The 19,002-nt window shown below is 44.7% G+C and overlaps 1 protein-coding gene and 1 long non-coding RNA gene across 9 annotated transcripts; both read left to right on the top strand.

The window, feature by feature from the left end:
- The first annotated feature begins 11,476 nt into the window (after positions 1-11,476).
- Positions 11,477-13,512, top strand: LOC119366002 (flavonoid 3',5'-hydroxylase 2-like). The gene is made up of 3 exons (XM_037631666.1): positions 11,477-12,116; positions 12,221-12,515; positions 12,604-13,512. Exons 1-3 carry the CDS (start codon positions 11,500-11,502, stop codon positions 13,228-13,230), a joined length of 1,539 nt encoding a protein of 512 aa, XP_037487563.1. The 5' UTR covers positions 11,477-11,499; the 3' UTR covers positions 13,231-13,512.
- Positions 13,513-13,731: 219 nt separating this feature from the next.
- On the top strand, positions 13,732-18,662 carry LOC119366003. 8 transcript variants are annotated; one of them, XR_005175854.1, is made up of 7 exons: positions 13,738-13,904; positions 13,969-14,451; positions 14,797-14,813; positions 14,922-15,032; positions 16,456-17,331; positions 17,836-17,917; positions 18,299-18,662. It is a non-coding gene; the product is annotated as an uncharacterized LOC119366003 (long non-coding RNA). The 8 variants fall into 8 exon arrangements; XR_005175858.1 differs by having other exon boundaries at positions 13,732-13,904; positions 13,969-14,048; positions 14,411-15,032; XR_005175856.1 differs by having other exon boundaries at positions 13,732-13,904; positions 13,969-15,032; positions 16,456-16,576; positions 17,267-17,331.
- Positions 18,663-19,002: the final 340 nt, after the last annotated feature.

Below are 19,002 nucleotides of genomic sequence, written 5' to 3'. Positions count from 1 at the left end.
GGATTGGGTCTTGTCCATCACATCATTCTCCTAATGATGTGATCCCGTTATCAATGACATCTAATGTCCATGGTCAGAAAACCATAAACATCTATTGATCAACGAGCTAGTCAAATAGAGGCTCACTAGGGACATGTTGTGGTCTATGTATTCACACATGTATTACGGTTTCCAGTTAATACAATCATAGCATGAACAATAGACAATTATCATGAACAAAGAAATACAATAATAACCATTTTATTATTGCCTCTAGGGCATATTTCCAACAGTCTCCCACTTGCACTAGAGTCAATAATCTACTTCACATCACTATGTGATTGTAATGAATTCAACACCCATGGGGTTTGATCATATCTCCCTTGTGAGAGAGGTTATTAGTCAACGGGTCTGAACCTTTCAGATCCCTGTGTGTTTTACAAATCTCTATGTCATCTTGTAGATGCAGCTACCACGCGCTATTTGGAACTATTCCAAATAACTGTTCTACTATGTGAATCCGGTTTACTATCATAGTCATCTAGATTAGTATCAAAGTTTGCATCGACGTAACCCTTTATGTCGAACTCTTTTACCACCTCCATAATCGAGAAAATTCCTTAGTCCACTAGTTACTAAGGATAAGTTTGACCGCTGTCCTGTGATCCATCCATTCCTAGATCACTCTTGTACCCCTTGACTGACTCATGGCAAGGCACACTTCAGGTGCGGTACACAGCATAGCATACTGTAGAGCCTACGTCTGAAGCATAGGGGACGACCTTCGTCCTTTCTTCTCTTCTGTCGTGGTTATGTCTTGAGTCTTACCCAATACTCACACCTTATAACACAGCCAAGAACTCCTTCTTTGCCGATCTATTTTGAACTCCTTCAAAATCTCGTCACGGTATGTGTTCATTTGAAAGTACTATTAAGCATTGTTGATCTATCCTTATAGATCTTGATGCTCAATGTTCAAGTAGCTTAATCCAGGGTTTCCGTTGAAAAACACTTTTCAAATAACCCTTTATGCTTTCCATAAATTCTACATCATTTCCGATCAACAATATTTCAACAACATATACTCATCAGAAATGCTATAGTGCTCCCACTCACTTCTTTGGAAATACAAGTTTCTCATAAACATTGTATAAACCCAAAATATTTGATCATCTCATCAAAGCGTATATTCCAACTCCGAGATGCTTACTCCAGTCCTTAGAAGGATTGCTGGAGCTTTGCGTACTTGTTAGCATCTTTCAGGATTGACAAAACCTTCTGGTTGTATCACATACAACCTCTCCTCAAGAATATCGTCGAGGAAATAATGTTTTGACATCCTATCTGCAAGATTTCATAAATCATGCAGTAATTGCTAATATAATTCCAATAGACTCTTAGTATCGCTACGAGTGAGAAAGTCTCATCGTAGTCAACTCCTTGAACTTGTCGGAAAACATCTTAACGACAAGTCGAGCTTTCTTAATGGTGATACTTACCATCATTGTATGTCTTCCTTTTAAAATCCATCTGTACCCAATAGCCTTAGGACCATCAAGTATTTCTTCCAAAGTCATGGATCCTCTCTCGGATTTTATGGCCTCGAGCCATTCGTCGGAATCCGGGCCCACCATCGCTTCTCCATAGCTCGTAGGTTCATTGTTGTCTAGCAACATGACCTCTAAGACAGGATTACTGTACCACTCTGAAGCAGTACCTATCCTTGTTGTCCTACGAGGTTTGGTAGTGACTTGATCCGAAGTTTCATGATCACTATCATAAGCTTCTACTTCAATTGGTGTAGGTGCCACAGGAACAACTTCCTATGCTCTGCTACACACTGGTGAAGTGATGGTTCATTAACCTCATCAAGTCTCCACCATCCTCCCACTCAATTCTTTCGAGAGAAACTTTTCCTCGAGAAAGGACCCGTTTCTAGAAACAATATTTTGCTTCCGGATCTGAAATAGGAGGTATACCCAACTATTTTGGGTGTCCTATGAAGATGTATTTATCCGCTTTGGATTCGAGCTCATCAGGATGAAACCTTTTTCATATAAGCGTCGCAGCCCCAAACTTTCAAGAAACGACAGCTTAGGTTTCTCTAAACCATAGTTTATATGGTGTCATCTCAGCAAAATTACGTGGTGCCTTATTTAAAGTGAATGCGATTGTCTCTAATGCCTAACCCATGAACGATAGTGGTAATTCGATAAGAGACATCATGGTATACCCCATATCCAATAGGGTGCATCTATGATGTCCGGACACACCATCACACTATGGTGTTCGAGGCGGTATTAGTTGTGAAACAATTTCCACAAGGTCTTAATTGTGTACCAAACTCGTAACTCAGATATTCATCTCTATGATCATATCATAGACATTTTATCCTATTGTCACGATGATCTTCAACTTCACTCTAAAATTACATGAACCTTTCAATAATTCAGACTTGTGTTTCATCAAGTAAATATACTCAACATCTACTCAAATCATCTGTGAAGTAAGAACATAACGATATCCATTGCGTGCCTCAGCACTCATTGGACTGCACACATCAAATGTATTACTTCCAACAAGTTGCTTTCTTGTTCCATCTTACTGAAAAATGAGGCTTTTCAGTCATCTTCCCCATGTGGTATGATTTGCATGTCTCAAGTGATTCAAAATCAAGTGAGTCCAAACGATCCATCTGCATGGAGTTTTTTCATGCGTACATACCAATAGACATGGTTCGCATGTCTCAAACTTTTCAAAAACGAGTGAGTCCAAAGATCCATCAACATGGAGCTTCTTCATGCGTTTTATACCAATATGACTCAAATGGCAATGCCACAAGTATGTGGTATTATCATTACTATCTTATATCTTTTGGCATGAACATGTGTATCACTACGATCGAGATTCAATAAACCATTCATTTTAGGTGCAAGACCATTGAAGGTATTATTCAAATAAATAGAGTAACCATTATTCTCCTTAAATGAATAACCGTATTGTGATAGACATAATCCAATCATGTCTATGCTCAACGCAAACACTAAATAACAATTATTTAGTTTTAACACTGATCCCGATGGTAGAGGGAGCGTGCGATGTTTGATCACATCAACCTTGGAAATACTTCCAACACATATCGTCACCTCGCCTTTAGCTAGTCTCCGTTTATTCCGTAGCCTTTTATTTCGAGTTACTAACACTTAGCAACTCAACCAGTATCTATTACCATGGTGCTACTAGGAGTACTAGTAAAGTACACATCAATATAATGTATATCCAATATACTTCTGTCGACCTTGCCAGCCTTCTCATCTAACAAGTATCTAGGGTAGTTTAGCTTCAGTGACCGTTCCCCTCATTACAGAAGCACTTAGTCTCGGGTTTGGGTTCAACCTTGGGTTTCTTCACTAGAGCAGCAACTGGTTTGCCATTTTATGAAGTATCCCTTCTTGCCCTTGCCCTTCTTGAAACTAGTGGTTTCACTAACCAACAACAATTGATGCTCCTTCTTGATTTCTACTTTCATGGTGTCAAACATCGCGAATATTTCAAGGATCATCATATCTATCCCTGATATGTTATAGTCCATCACGAAGCTCTAGTAGCTTGGTGGCAATGACTTTGGAGAAACATCACTATCTCATCTGGAAGATTAACTCCCACTCAATTCAAGTGATTGTTGTACCCAGACAATCTGAGTACAAGCTCAACGATTGAGATTTTCTCCCTTAGTTTGTAGGCTAAGAAACTCGTTAGAGGTCTCATACCTCTTGACGTGGGCACTAGCCTGAAATCCCAATTTCAGCCCTTGGAACATCCCCTATGTTCCGCGACATTTCACAAATCGTCTTCGGTGCCTCAATTCTAAACCGTTTAACATTATTGAACTATCACGTAGTCATCAAAACATGTATGTCAGATGTTCGCAACATCCATAGATGACGTTTGAGGTTCAACACACTGAGCGGTGCATTAAGGACATAAGCCTTCTACGCAGCAATGAGGACAATCCTCAGTTGGGACCCAGTCCGCATAATTGCTACTATCAACTTTCAACTAAATTTTCTCTAGGAACATATCTAAAACAGTAGAACTAAAGCGCGAGCTTTGACATAATTTGCAAAGGGTTTTGACTATGTTCAGGATAATTAAGTTCATCTAATGAACTCCCACTCAGATAGACATCCCTCTAGTCATCTAAGTGATACATGATCCGAGTCAACTAGGCCGTGTCCGATCATCACGTGAGACGGACTAGTCATCATCGGTGAACATCTTCATGTTGATCGTATCCACTATACGACTCATGTTCGACCTTTCAGTCTCTTGTGTTCCGAGGCTATGCCTGTACATGCTAGGCTCGTCAAGTTAACCTAAGTGTTTCGCGTGTGTAAATCTGGCTTACACCCGTTGTATGTGAACGTTAGAATCTATCACACCCGATCATCACGTGGTGCTTCGAAACGACGAACTTTCGCAACGGTGCACAGTTAGGGGGAACACTTTCTTGAAATTATTATGAGGGATCATCTTATTTACTACCGTTGTTCTAAGCAAATAAGATGCATAAACATGATAAACATCACATGCAATCAAATAGTGACATGATATGGCCAATATCATTTTGCTCCTTTTGATCTCCATCTTCGGGGCTCCATGATCATCATCGTCAGCGGCATGACACCATGATCTCCATCATCATGATCTTCATCATCGTGTCTCCATGAAGTTGTCTTGCCAACTTATTGCTTCTACTACTATGGCTAACGGTTTAGCAAACAAGTAAAGTAATTACATGGCGTTATTCAGTGACACGCAGGTCATACAATAAATTAAGACAACTCCTACGGCTCCTGCCGGTTGTCATACTCATCGACATGCAAGTCGTGATTCCTATTACAAGAACATGATCAATCTCATACATCACATTCTTTTGGCCATATCACATCACATAGCATAGCCTGCAAAAGCAAGTTAGACGTCCTCTAATTGTTGTTTGCATGTTTTTACGTGGCTGCTATGGGTTTCTAGCAAGAACGTTTCTTACCTGCGCAAAAGCCACAACGTGATATGCCAATTGCTATTTACCCTTCATAAGGACCCTTTTCATCGAATCCGATCCGACTAAAGTGGGAGAGACTGGCACCCGCTAGCCACCTTATGCAACAAGTGCATGTCAGTCGGTGGAATCTGTCTCACGTAAGTGTACGTGTAAGGTCGGTCCGGGCCGCTTCATCCCACAATACCGTCGAAACAAGATAAGACTAGTAATGGCAAGCATATTGAACAAAATCAACGCCCACAACAACTTGTGTTCTACTCGTGCATAGAATCTACAAAATAGACCTAGCTCATGATGCCACTGTTGGGGAACGTAGCAAAAATTCAAAATTTTCTACACATCACCAAGATCAATCTATGGAGAGACTAGCAACGAGAGAGAAAGAGAGGGTGTGCATCCTCATACCCTTGAAGATCGCTAAGCGAAAGCGTTGCAAGAACGCGGTCGGTGGAGTCGTACACGAAGCGATTCAGATCGCGGCCGAATCCGATCAAAGCACCGAAGAACAGTGCCTCCGCGTTCAACACACGTACAGCCCGGGGACGTCTCCTCCTTATTGATCCAGCAAGGGTAGAGGAGAAGTTGAGGGAAAACTCCGACAGCATGACGGCATGGTGGTGATGGAGCTCGTGGTTCTCCGGCAGGGCTTCGCCAAGCACTACGGAGGAGGAGGAGGTGTTGGAGGAGGGAGAGGGCTGCGCCAGGGGAAGGGTGCGGCTGCCCTCTCTCTCCCTCACTATATATAGGGGGAAGGGAGGAGGGGGAGGCACCCTAGGGTTCCCTAGAGGAGGGGCAGCGGCCACAGGGGAAACCCTAGATGGGTTTGGGCGCCCCCACCCCCTAGGAAACTTGCCCCCCAAGCCGGGAGGGGCGGCTGCCCTAGGGGTGGCGCCCCCACCTCTCCTGGTTACGTGAGATGGGGTGGGAGGGGCGCGCAGCCCCTTAGTGGGCTGATGTGCCCCCTCCCCTTGGCCCATAAGGCCCCCCAACGCTTGCTGGGGCCTTCGAAACCCCTTTCGGACACGCTGGTCATCACCTGGTACCCCCGGAACAATTCCTGACTCCAATACCCTTCGTCCAATATATCGATCTTCACCGCCGGACCATTCCGGAACTCCTCGTGACGTCCAGGATCACATCCGGGACTCCGAACTACCTTCGGTAACCACATACTATTTCCCATAACAACTCTAGCGTCACCGAACCTTAAGTGTGTAGACCCTACGGGTTCGGGAACCATGCAGACATGACCGAGACGTTCTCCGGTCAATAACTAACAGCGGGATCTGGATACCCATGTTGGCTCCCACATGTTCCATGATGATCTCATCGGATGAACCATGATGTCAAGGATTCAAGCAATCCCGTATGCAATTCCCTTTGTCAATCGGTATGTTACTTGCCCGAGATTCGATCGTCGGCATCCCAATACCTCGTTCAATCTCGTTACCGGCAAGTCACTTTACTCGTTCCATAATGCATGATCCCGTGATTAACTACTTAGTCACATTGAGCTCATTATGATGATGCATTACCGAGTGGGACCAGAGATACCTCTCCGTCATACGGAGTGACAAATCCCAGTCTCGATTCGTGCCAACCCAACAGACACTTTCGGAGATACCCGTAGTGCACCTTTATAGCCACCCAGTTACATTGTGACGTTTGGCACACCCAAAGCATTCCTACGGTATCCGGGAGTTGCACAATCTCATGGTCTAAGGAAATGATACTTGACATTAGAAAAGCTTTAGCAAACGAACTACACGATCTTGTGCTATGCTTAGGATTGGGTCTTGTCCATCACATCATTCTCCTAATGATGTGATCCCGTTATCAATGACATCTAATGTCCATGGTCAGGAAACCATAACCATCTATTGATCAACGAGCTAGTCAACTAGAGGCTCACTAGGGACATGTTGTGGTCTATGTATTCACACATGTATTACGGTTTCCAGTTAATACAATTATAGCATGAACAATAGACAATTATCATGAACAAGGAAATACAATAATAACCATTTTATTATTGCCTCTGGTGCATATTTCCAACACTTTTTGGTTTTGTCATACGATCCCGAGACATCCAGTGAACCTTTCTCTGACCCTCCGTGTCTCCCCACCAGAAGTCCCTAATCAATTTCTTGTATTTGTCGCAAAAGCCTTTGGAGAGTAAAAAGACACTCATTGTGAAGGTTGGAAGTGCATGCACGACTGATTTGACGTGAACTTCTTTTGCTGCAAAAGACATAAATTTGTCAGACCAATCGCTGCATCTCTTACCAAATCTATCCAAAATAGGGAAATTAATCCTCCTTCATCCTCCCCTCAGGAGTAGGTAAGCCTAGGTATTTGCTTTCGAAGGAAACCAAGACCACACCCTAGGTATCTGTTAGTTGATTTTGCTCGGCATCGATTTTGCATGAACCTCTCAGCAACTGGCAAATCAGTTTACAAGCGAAATGATAATACTCCCAAATTTCAATATCGCTCCCACATTTCCATTTTACAATCATGTCACTTTTTGTTAATTACTTGCCACGGTTAACGAGATGATATAGGCTTTGTCACACTGTTATTAAGTTTTTAGGTTCACATGTTTCTTTGTTGTGTCTATTAACAACATTGCATCTGTGTGCCACATTAACCATGACCAGTAAGCCATTGATATGCGGGACGATGGTGCATATATGGTACGAGAAGAAAACATATATTTTAGGGTTATTATACAATGAAAGAATTTTCGACTGAACTTGGAGGATATCCATAGCTAACTATAGTAGGTGTTCAAATTAGACAATCATGTGAACTAAGAAACTGAAGGTCAGCAATCTCCCAGATGAGAGGGGGGGGGGAGGGGGGGTTGAATATGCTCTAAAGGCTAGTTCTCTTGAGCTGTGGCTTATGCATAATCTCCTATGAAAACAAGCCCCATATTAGCTCCTATGAAAATAACCTCACGAGAATAACCAGCCAGTTCTTTTCAGTTCATGTACCTTCAGCTTAATTTGTGTTATACTCAGTAAATTTTTTGCAATACCCCTTTAAAAACGCACATTGCATTAATTTCTATTGTTTCACCACAATTTTCAGAACCCCGTAATCATATTCCAATAATTTCATAACAATTTCTATCTCGTTCCACAATCATTTTTTTCAAATCATTGCAAGTCATGCCCACGATCGAATCTGGTGTCAACAAAGAGGACCAAAGTGACCAAAGAGATTAGGGTTGTAGGAGGGGCTCGTCGATGTCATTGGTCGGCGTCGTATCCACGCATGGATCGGATGCGAGGAGGACCTCCATGGTGTGGTACTGGTTGGTCGGCAGGATTCGTCGTGTGCTTCTGTTCATTGGTGGAGCGTCGCGGGACACCAACACCGTTAGTTGTTGGGGAGGGGAGGGAACTCTATGGGCGAGCGACATGGGTTGGTGGCTGCGTGTCGGGGAAGGAATAGGTGGGGGGCAACGGAGGCCTGGCGGTGACCGAAGACAGCGGTTCGAGTGGCAGAGGCGGAATCCCTAGCAATGCTGCCCTGTTCTCTCGCGATGCTAGGGCGAGCATTTGCCTTTTTTTTTGGGCGGGCAGGGAGGCTAGGTTACAGTGAGTAGGCATGGTGGCAGTTTTCTTGTAATTACCATCAACTTCAGTGGCAAGTAGATATTCAAGTAGCTGCCGTCGGAAGCCGCCCTACTCCCAGCTCATTTCCATTGTGAAGGAGGTGGGGTGAAAATAAGTTAAGTCCAACACCCCAAAACGAGTTTTTTAGGCTTTTGGCTTAGTTTTGCAAAATGTTGAGTATATTGGATTAAAGTTGGATGAGAAATCTTATTATATGCGAAAATGGTTTAAATCACTTCACCAAATTGATGATGCAGCCGTCGATGAGGTTGATTATTCACGTCCTTTTCTAGGATCCCATCTCTTCTAAACCTAGCTCATAACCACACTTCACTCTTTCCCTCCCAGCATCAGAGACATGCATGCACCATCGCGAGCACGGCCTTCACCCTACCGACGATTATCGGAGGACGCCGCCCCAACCCCTTTCTCATTCCCTCCTCCTGTCTGCTTAGACCCCTCTCTCTCCACACATGAGCTCCTGGCCGAGCTCCCATGGCGCTCGCTCCGTTGACTCTCTCCTAATTCGGATTTGAACGACTGCAAGATCGATGATGTGTCTAAAGCATAACCAATGTTGCAATGCTTAAGGCGAGGGTTTTTTCTGCAATATGGTCTCTGTTGCAAAAGTTTTTACAACACAACCTCTATTGTAAAGGTTTTCTGCAACATGACCTCAGCTGCAAAGATTTTCGCAACATTATGTCTGTTGCAATGGTGGAGGGCGACGATTGGCCACTCGATGGCGCAGATCTGACGGTTCGCGACCCAGATGACACTTAGCAGCGCCCCTTTTATATGAGTATTCAAAATTCAAGTATCCAATACAAGTCTGACTTGGTTAATTAATTTGTTAATGCGGTAAAAAGGTAAGAAAAAAAAAAAAGAACAACATCCCGTAACAAACAATATTGTTTCATTGTACCAATATGACACGTAAATAAGTTCATCCAAATGTTTGAATCAACAGACACGAACCCACATAGAGCGTAGGGGGTTCATGAAAACTGGTCCTTTTGCTCTCTTTTGGTATTCCCTCCCCACGGGTGCATAGGAATGCACATGTTTCTAGGTTGAAAATTTGACTAGTCACATAGATGGAACAATAAAACTTAGTCTAATCTCAGTTATCTCACGGCCTGGGCGTTTCTGGCTTTCCATTTGCTAGATGTAGGTGATCTTGGACGTCAGATCTACTATTTGTTTGAACCATCACCGTAGTTTATATTTCATGGGCCAACTGTGCTAATGCTCTCTTAGGAGGTTTCACGCGCACAATCAAACGTCCGAACTAATTTTAAAGACTACCATGGTTTTCTTAATGAAAATCACATGGAAACAATTTCACTAAAAAAAACTAATTCTGTAGCGTTGAGGATGACATGCCACTTAATTTCTGCATTTTTGCTATTCCAGTATTTTTTACAAATCATGCAAATCAAAGGGGCCTAAGAAGACTATTCATCTACGACCATGGTATGCAAATTCAGGTGCCTATACGTCCGCGGACACGCCTGCGGACAGTGACCGAGCAAGCCTCAAATTTTGCACTTTGCAACCACAAACATTATTTTCAAAACACAAACTACATGCAAACAGATGCACGTCGATCATTTTGAATAGTCCGGGTTGGGCCGGCGGGTTGTTAAACACCAAATAAAATATTCATACTTAATATTTCCAGTGTAGAAGTAACATCCGTGTTGGGCCGGCGAGTTTGGCGCTTTAATCCCACCTTGCCAAGCTATGAGCAACACAACCGGCTTAAATAGCCGTGCCGTCCATAATCAGTAAGCTTCGATCATCATTGCACCCTTTCTGAAGGATATAGACTGTCACTGTGAATCTTCTCGATTTATCAACAAAGAAGATTCATAGTGACAGTTCATATCCCTCACAAAGTGACACCCTTTTGAATCATTTGATCAAGCTCTGTCGGTCTATACTGCTCGCCTGATGAACAATCGGAATCCATCGTTCTGCCTACGAAAAAAAATCACCGAAAAACCTGGTCGGACAAACAATGTGTCGAACACGTCGAGGGCAAGGTCCAATCCGATGCAAGGGTGGCGGCGGAGCTAGGAGACGTTCGACACGGAGGGGGAGAGGACCAAGTAAAATCGGGTAGGTCGGTGGGGGGTTTTGGTGCAATTTTTGTTGGGGCAGGCTGTCATGTTCAACATGGCGGACGCGGCCTGGGCGCCGCCCATATCCACCCCAGGTTTGGGCTGGATATGGGGGGTGTCGTTTCGCCCAGGCATTTGAGACCAGTTTGATGCCTTCGCCAGGGTCGCTTTTTTTGACTGGTGAGTGACCGGGCCGTCAGCCTAGTATGAGGGGGATTTGAGGTGCCTGGTTGTGGATGCTCTTGTTGGAATGAGGGTAAATTTTGCGTGCTCAATAGTATTTTTTAGCTCAATCTTGAGCTAAATACCCGTGGTCACGTAAATTTTAACGGGCTCCAAACAGGCGCTTAGTGGAGTATCATGTCTTATCTACAGGATGATTATTATAGAGGAACCACAGAATGATTATATACGTATCAAATTATCGGTTGGTAGAACTGCAAGTCAGAGCGAAACGATAGGGACTATCTGTAGATGAATATACAAGATGATTATATATGTGCATAGATCCACTGATTGAAGTGAAAGTCAGAAGAGTGATATTATTCCCCGCGAAAAGGGAAAAAGAAGGAAAGAACAACATAACCAACACTTTACTCGGGGTGACCTCTCCGGCCTATATAATGTGACGGGAGCGGAACCCTCTCCACAACACACAGTGCTCCTACGCAGCATTGAGACTTGCACCCGTAGTACGTACGCCATGCAGCTCGCCGCGGTGTACACGGATCCCTGGGTGCTCTCCGGCACCGCCCTCTTCGTCCTCGTCCACCTCGTGCTCCGGTACATCCGCTCCGACGGCCGCCGCCTCCCGCCGGGCCCTCGCGGCTTCCCGATACTCGGCGCGCTGCCCCTCGTCGGCCCGACCCCGCACACCGGGCTGGCGGCGCTGGCGCAGAAGCACGGCCCGGTCATGTACCTCAAGATGGGCACCTGCGGCGTCGTGGTGGCGTCGTCCCCCGCGGCGGCGCGGCAGTTCCTCAAGGTGCAGGACGCGCGCTTCGCCGACCGCCCCGCCGTCGCCAGCGCCGTGGACATCACGTACGGGTTCCAGACCATCGCGTTCGGCATGCAGGGGCCCAGGTGGAAGCAGATGCGGAAGCTGTCGACCGTGCACCTGCTCGGGGCGCAGGCCATGTCGGAGTGGGCGTCCGTGCGCCGGGACGAGGCCGGCCGCGTGCTGCGCGACGTGGCTGGGGCCTCCGTGGGCGGGGAGCTGGTCTCCGTGCCGGACGTGCTGGTGCGCGCGTTCGCCAACATCATCGGGCAGATCACGCTGAGCAAGAGGCTGTTCGACACCCAGGGCGACGAGGCCAACAGGTACTCGATCTCAGAATGCAATGCAATGCATGGTTACGATCGGCACGTACGGATGCTGGAAGGAAGGAACTTGATGATTAGCTTAAAATGTTTTGCGCGCGCAGATACAAGGAGATGATCACGTTGGTGCAGAGCGGGTCGGGGCTGTTCAACATCAGCGACTTCGTGCCGGCCCTGTCACGCTTCGACCTGCAGGGTGTGCAGGCGAAGCTGCGGAAAATCCACCTCCGCTTCGACGACATGATCAGCAGCCTCCTGGACGAGCACTCGGCGACGGCCACGCAGCGGCAGGGCCGGCCGGACTTCATCGACAAGCTCAGGGCCAGCATGGCGGACGAGAACAAGGACAGCAACGACGCCGACACCATCTCCGAAGTCAACGTCAAGGGATTCGTATTTGTAAGCGCCAACTTCTTCATAATCTTCTCCGTTCCGTTAATTTGTTCTTTGCAGTGCAAGCGAATAAACTATAAACTATCGCATGCAGGACATGTTCACGGCCGGCACGGACACGGCGTCGATCATCGCGGAGTGGGCGCTGGCGGAGATGATCAAAAACCCGTCCATCATGGCGCGCGCGCAGGAGGAGATGGACCGCGTGGTCGGCCGCGGCCGCCGCCTCGAGGAGTCGGACGTCGCCGGCCTCCCCTACCTGCAGGCCGTCTGCAAGGAGGCCATGCGGCTCCACCCCTCGACGCCGCTCAGCATCCCGCACTTCTCCGGCGAGGAGTGCGAGGTGGACGGCTACCGCATCCCCAAGAACACGCAGCTGCTGGTCAACATCTGGGCCATCGGCCGGGACCCGGCGGCGTGGGAGGACCCGCTCGAGTTCCGGCCGGAGCGGTTCCTGTCCGGGCCGACGGCCAGCGTGGACGCGCTGGGGAACTGCTTCGAGCTAATCCCCTTCGGCGCCGGCCGGCGGATCTGCGTCGGGAAGCTCGCTGGCATGGTGTTCGTGCAGTACTTCCTGGGCATGCTGGTGCACGCGTTCGAGTGGCGGCTGCCGGAGGGCGAGAAGCTGGACATGGAGGAGCAGTTCGGGCTCACGATGCCCAAGGCCGTGCCGCTGCGGGCCGTTGCCACCCCACGGTTGGCGCCGGCCGCGTACGCGTGACGGGCGCGTCCCGTCCCGTGTGCATGTCTGCGCGGATGACATGCGGGTCCTGTATGGATCGATTGTCCACTTTTTTTTAATCGTATTTGTATTGAATCCAGAAACAAGCATAGCAGTGCACACCCAGCCTTCTCCTCGCTTGGGATTCCTGGCCGTCGGATCCTTCCTTTGATGCATTCTGGACCATAGGATCTCGCCTCCGGATGACATCGGCCGTCGGATCAGGCCCAGATCACTGCTACAATGAACAGTGATGAGTAGTATCTTTCATTCGGTTTTTCCTACTGTTTTTTCTTACTCCAGAATTACTAGGCCGACTCGCTGACGTGTGGAGTCCCTCGCTGGTGGGCCATGCCTGTCGAGGACTGGGGCTGGGATGGTGGACTGTGCGGCACGTGGCCTCCTTCAGCGGGCAAATATCCCGTGCCATCGCCGAAAATACCATGCCCCGCTGAGGGTATATTCGGTATTTTCTGTGGTGGGTGTGTGTGTGTCGTCTGTTGGTTGGCTCTGGATGGATGAGGTCACGCAAGGCGCCGATTGGGTGAGAACCCTAGCATCCACTCCCCGTCGCCGTTCCTCTCATGCCGCCTACCTCACCGCTGCTGCTCTCCTCGCCGAGCTCGCTCGCCGCCGCCGCATCCCATCCCGGTCGCGCTCCCGCCACCATCCCGGTCGCGCTCACCTCTCTCTCTCTCTCTCTCTGACGGCTGCTCGTCTCATTGTCTTGGATTGCAGGTCACCACTATCACGGGGCAGTACGAGGTCTTTGTGTTAGTTTTGTAAGCCATGGTGTATTAGAAGCAAACACATGCTAAGTGGGCTTCATTCTGCAACTCTGAAATTCTGTACAATCATCGATGTGCATTGTTCTCTCCAGCAGATTAGTAGTCTCCTAATTAATAACCCCACCACGATTATGAGCATAACTTTATTCAGCTTTTCTATGTGTTGTGGTAGATCTACTATACGTGATAGATAACAGCAGTAGGTTAATTTGATGGGCATCATATGGACATGTTCTAAATTATACGGTTACATTCGTCTTCACTTTTCTGTTGTTACTGGTAGCATTTATCTACTATCCTGCTACTGCACTATTTTACAAAGGAAAATTTATTCGATCATTCATTTTCTTGAGATTTACTTCATATATTGATGTAGTTTGTTTTGATTTCAGCAATGCAGAATAATGTTTATGGGAAGATCGGACAAGAAGAGGTTGAACTCCGATTCCACCCTATGTTGTTTGCTGCTTAAAATTAGTCGACTGTGTGTTGTCTTGGTCATTATCAGTATTTATGTCCATGAGGTTTGGAGTAGGCCCAGAATGCTTTCGTAATTCAGTTCAGATTTCCATGTGCTGTAATGACTATTCAGTTGGATTGGCTTAGAACTACAAAGGTTGAGGATAAGCCATTCATCCTATAGGTTGTAGGTGTAATTGATCAAACAATTGATCACATTGTAGTCAAGATTGTAGAGCTTAAATGGTTCTTTCTTTCTATATGTTGTTGATTCTCTTGGCCTTGATTCTGAATTGTTGTTGCTCTTTGCAAATTGTAGGTATGCATTCCTACCAGGTTTGTTGTTTGGAAATGCCAGTCACATCATTTCTGAATTCGGAATTGTGAAGGGTCCAATGAAAATCCAAGCAAGTTGTGGAGTGATATTATTGTTGTTTCTTGCAGGATGGGGATTGATAATTGGAATATTGAATGGGTACATTCACCGGACATGAGGGGTTGCCAATGTTATGGGCTTGATTGGTTTGTGAGTTGCACCAGGATTATGCTTTGAAGGTATTATGCAAGAGCTATTTTTATTTATGAGAAAACTTGGTATTTCGGTTGCTGTTGGATCATTAGATTATTGCCGATGTAGTACACGATTTTACAGGTTAATTACTAGCATGTAGTTACATCAAGATTGTGCTTTGAAGGTATTATGCAAGAGCTATTTTTATTTATGAGAAAACTTGGTATTCGGTTGCTGTTGGATCATTAGATTATTGCCGATGTAGTACACGATTTTACAGGTTATTTACTAGCATGTATACATTCATTGTTCTTTACAAAAAGAAACAAACGCTAAAACAGATCATGGGAAGATCATGGGAACATTCAGAGGAAAAAGATCAGTGATCCAAACCTAGCGAGTTAATGTTAACTAGGCTAAAACAAGTTTAATGAAGCTTTTGAGTTTTGATTGTTTCAAAATTAACACATCAAAGAAACTATTATATACCTGTGCCATTTATTTTTTTAGGGTGCTTAGAGAGTAAACAAGACCCTCCCTAAAAAAACAAAGATGATGTGGTTTCCTTTCAGTCCAGCAAATGCCAGTTTAACGAACCAGGATACTAACCAGGTGTCAATATAAAGAAAATTACTAACATATATTAGTTCATTATTCCAAGTGAATGTTCGTCGAGCATCATTGCCTTTATCAAAAATCTTTTGTCTTCTTATGAACTGATAAAGCCCAAAAAGAATGTGTGTTGCTGTTGTGCTCACTGTCCAGAAAAAGAATCCATCCATAGTGAGGTGATCACAAATAGGAGTTGGGACAGAAAATTTTCCCTTGTATTTCTTCTTACGTGACTAGCCAATTTTTCGTTCATGCCTAGAGTCTTGCAGCTTGTCCTTCTTGCATGAACCAGCATTGCCTTCAAAACCGAATCGAGTTAACAGTAGATCCAACATATTTTTCTGTCATTTTGTTTGTCAAAAGGGTGCATGCCACATGTCATGGCCATCAAAAGCATATATTACTTATGTTGCGATGGGATGGTGCATGGCTATTCTCAGATTCTAATATACCGGTTAGCTTTGTTTAAGTGGATGTCCATATTAATGGAGCCCATGCTGAAACTTGCTTTTTTTTTTTAAAGGCATGTTCTCACATTTTCAATATAGATGCAGTTTGTATGAGAAGAAAGGCATGTGCTAATATATTTTTTCCATGCTCAATTATATGCATGTGGTTACAATTTCCTCTCTCCGATTTCACATGGATAGTTGGATTTTTGGGGTACATGTGTAGTTTCTGTCCCGACGTAGTTTTGATTGACTCCATGGTTAGTTGCTCATACACTGTTGGATGCTTAGTTCAGTTAAAAATATCATGTTGTATGAGTATAACTAAGAATACTAATGCTCTTTCGCTCATGCTAGGGCTCCAGTAAGAACTAAGCATCTGATATATATAGTAACATCATGACAGGGGCAAGGAGCGGCGATCCAATATACACCAACGATGAAGGTATATTCGTATACAATATGTAGCAGCACAGTCATCTCGGGCGCCTCGTGGCAGAGAGAGTGAAAGTGATGTTTTTATGATGGTACGATGGCCTAGACCTGTGTTATTTTATTTATTATTATTATCAAACTTCTTTAGTTACACTCTTCTTGTACTAATGGTCTATATACGTGCTTTGTACTCTGAATCCATCATGTGCTTTGAATATTTATACAAGCCCCTTTATGCACAATTTGGCGATAGCATATGCCCGAGTAGTTTAATCAGTCGAGTTTCAGGTTACTTATTCATTCGATTTTGAAAAAGCAATAATGATATATTCAACTAAAAATCTGTTCCAAAGAAAAAAAAATTATGTACTAATTTACACTGCATAAAATGAGCATTACTATTTCTTGAGAATGATGTCAGGATAATGAAGTTCTGTTTGCAAAGCACTTTCTTCCATATGTTTCTTTATTTGCTTACTGTACTTTCCAACTTTTTGTTTGGAAAATAGTATACTTTGAGTTTGTTTTACTGCCTGGAGAAAGAATGAGAGCCCTTTCTCACAGGGGCGTTCACGTGGATGACCAAACTGAGTCTTCTTCTTTTTTATATCTCCAAATTCAAATATGGTTTGATTTGATAGAATATCAGTCTAACATGTTGAGATTGTGAGTCTACAAAAACAATTAAAGATACTATCAATTCATAGCTCCCCTCATTTTTGTAAATTATTCTCACATGAAAAATACTGTTTGTTCCTCTCTTTTTTACTGCAAAACGCAAGGAGAAAGGACGATATGGTAGTCAAGTTCTTCCTGGAAATCTTGCCTTGGTTGATCTTGCGGGTAGGTAATAGCTATTCTTTTTGGTCTGTTGTTTTCTTTTCACTCTGTCAGCAAAAGTAAACTGCAAAACATAATATTTTGAGCAGTGCGTGGGCTTCTGAACGAATAATTTTGGTCCGAAGCTCAGAGAAGCCAACATTAATCGGTCACTTTTAGCGTTAGCAAATTGCATTAACGCCAACGGCAAGCAAAATAAGGAAGGTCTAGCCCATGTTCCATATCGTAATAGACATGTCAAGCGTACATTCTACTATCAGAACCAATATTATCCATTCTAGATGTGTGATAGTAGTTATTTGCAGCAAATTAACTTGAATTCTGAAGGATGGTCAGTATCACCAGCACAATAGTGTCATTTTGTTCAGTTCAATCCTGCGTTCTTCAGTTAGTATCTTTTTTCTTCCCACAGTTTGTCATCTAAAATGAATTTTTAGAGGAACCAGTAACTGCTTCCTGATTTGACTTTGTCCTCTTTGTTGATGATCATTTTCTTCCTATGGTTATGCAGGCCTTAGTCTCAGTTTGATCTTGCCGTTCTGCGTCTCAATGTTGATGACTACCATGAGGCACTGCACAGTTAAGCTCCTCTGGTAATCAGCACCAACAATTGCCTTAAAAGTCCGCATTCTGCATTGTAATGCACTTTAGGCCTCATTCGGTTTGGAGGATTTTCGTAGGAAAAACATAGGAATAAGGATTCCAGAGGAAAATTTCCTATGTATGCATTCGGTTTGTAGGAAATGCGTGCAGGAATTTCGTAGGAATACTACTCATTTCCCGTGTTTTTGGAGGAAACTACACATCCACTCAAAGCTCATTTTACGCGTAGGAACGAGGCAAGTCAATTCCTTAGGATGGCAAGTGCCACTTGCCATCCTATCATATTCCTATACTACTCCTAATTCCTACGTTTTGATTTCCTCCAAACCGAATGAGCCCTTACTGGTTAGGTTCAAATTTTTGGAATGCAGGACCACGGTGTGTTGGTTAGATGTGCTCTCGCATTGATGGTCTAGCGAATGGACGTCTCGACGTGTGTTAGATGGTGATGCTTCTTCCTAGGTCCATCGTCCCTTTTGTCGTGCCGTATTGCTTGCGATGCGATGTTCTGTTACACCGACCCCAGAAAACTTTAATGTGGTGCTTGTGAAAGACCAACCGCTGTTGATATTATGATGGCATTCTATTTTGTGTGGTGTTTGTTTAGCTCTTGGTTGCTAACGATGTATTATCAGTGCCATGATATGGTGCTTCTGATGGATTAACTACTCCGTGGTTTTAATGTTGGTTTTCTAATCCGTTTACTGTGTCGTATCATATGTTTTATTTCCTGTATATGTTGTGTGCTGTGTTTTGTCTTCGGACTTATGTCGATACCATCAGTAATAGACCTGTGTGTATCTTGCTTTCTTTGAGCATCTATTAAATTAGTACTTGAATTCATATGCTAATTCTGGGCTACCACTAAGCAAGGAACTAACGTTGGGACCGGCACCCCGCGCCAAGGCGCCCTCCCGATCTAGTGTACGTGAAATGGCAAGAGGTCGATCAATGAAAATAAGCTATGCTGCCTTTTTCCACTTCGTCGTTCCTAGCTTCGGCTGCTTTGCTATGTTCTTCTCTTCTCCATCGATGAGAATCAGCTATGCTGCTTTTTCGTCAAAAAAATTGCACA

This window comes from Triticum dicoccoides, chromosome 2B (assembly GCF_002162155.2).
Source record: "Triticum dicoccoides isolate Atlit2015 ecotype Zavitan chromosome 2B, WEW_v2.0, whole genome shotgun sequence".
In the NCBI taxonomy this organism is placed as follows: Eukaryota; Viridiplantae; Streptophyta; class Magnoliopsida; order Poales; family Poaceae; genus Triticum; species Triticum dicoccoides.
Note: the sequence above shows the minus strand (reverse complement) of the source record. Positions and strands in the feature narration are given on the sequence as shown.

What these genes read in the sequence shown, in the direction of transcription:
- LOC119366002 (XM_037631666.1), top strand. Translation starts at nt 11,500, where the DNA reads ATGCAGCTCGCCGCGGTGTACACGGATCCCTGGGTGCTCTCCGGCACC. An exon ending in CAGGGCGACGAGGCCAACAG is followed by an intron (nt 12,117 to 12,220) that starts GTACTCGATCTC and finishes TTGCGCGCGCAG; the next exon opens with ATACAAGGAGATGATCACGT. An exon ending in ACGTCAAGGGATTCGTATTT is followed by an intron (nt 12,516 to 12,603) that starts GTAAGCGCCAAC and finishes TATCGCATGCAG; the next exon opens with GACATGTTCACGGCCGGCAC.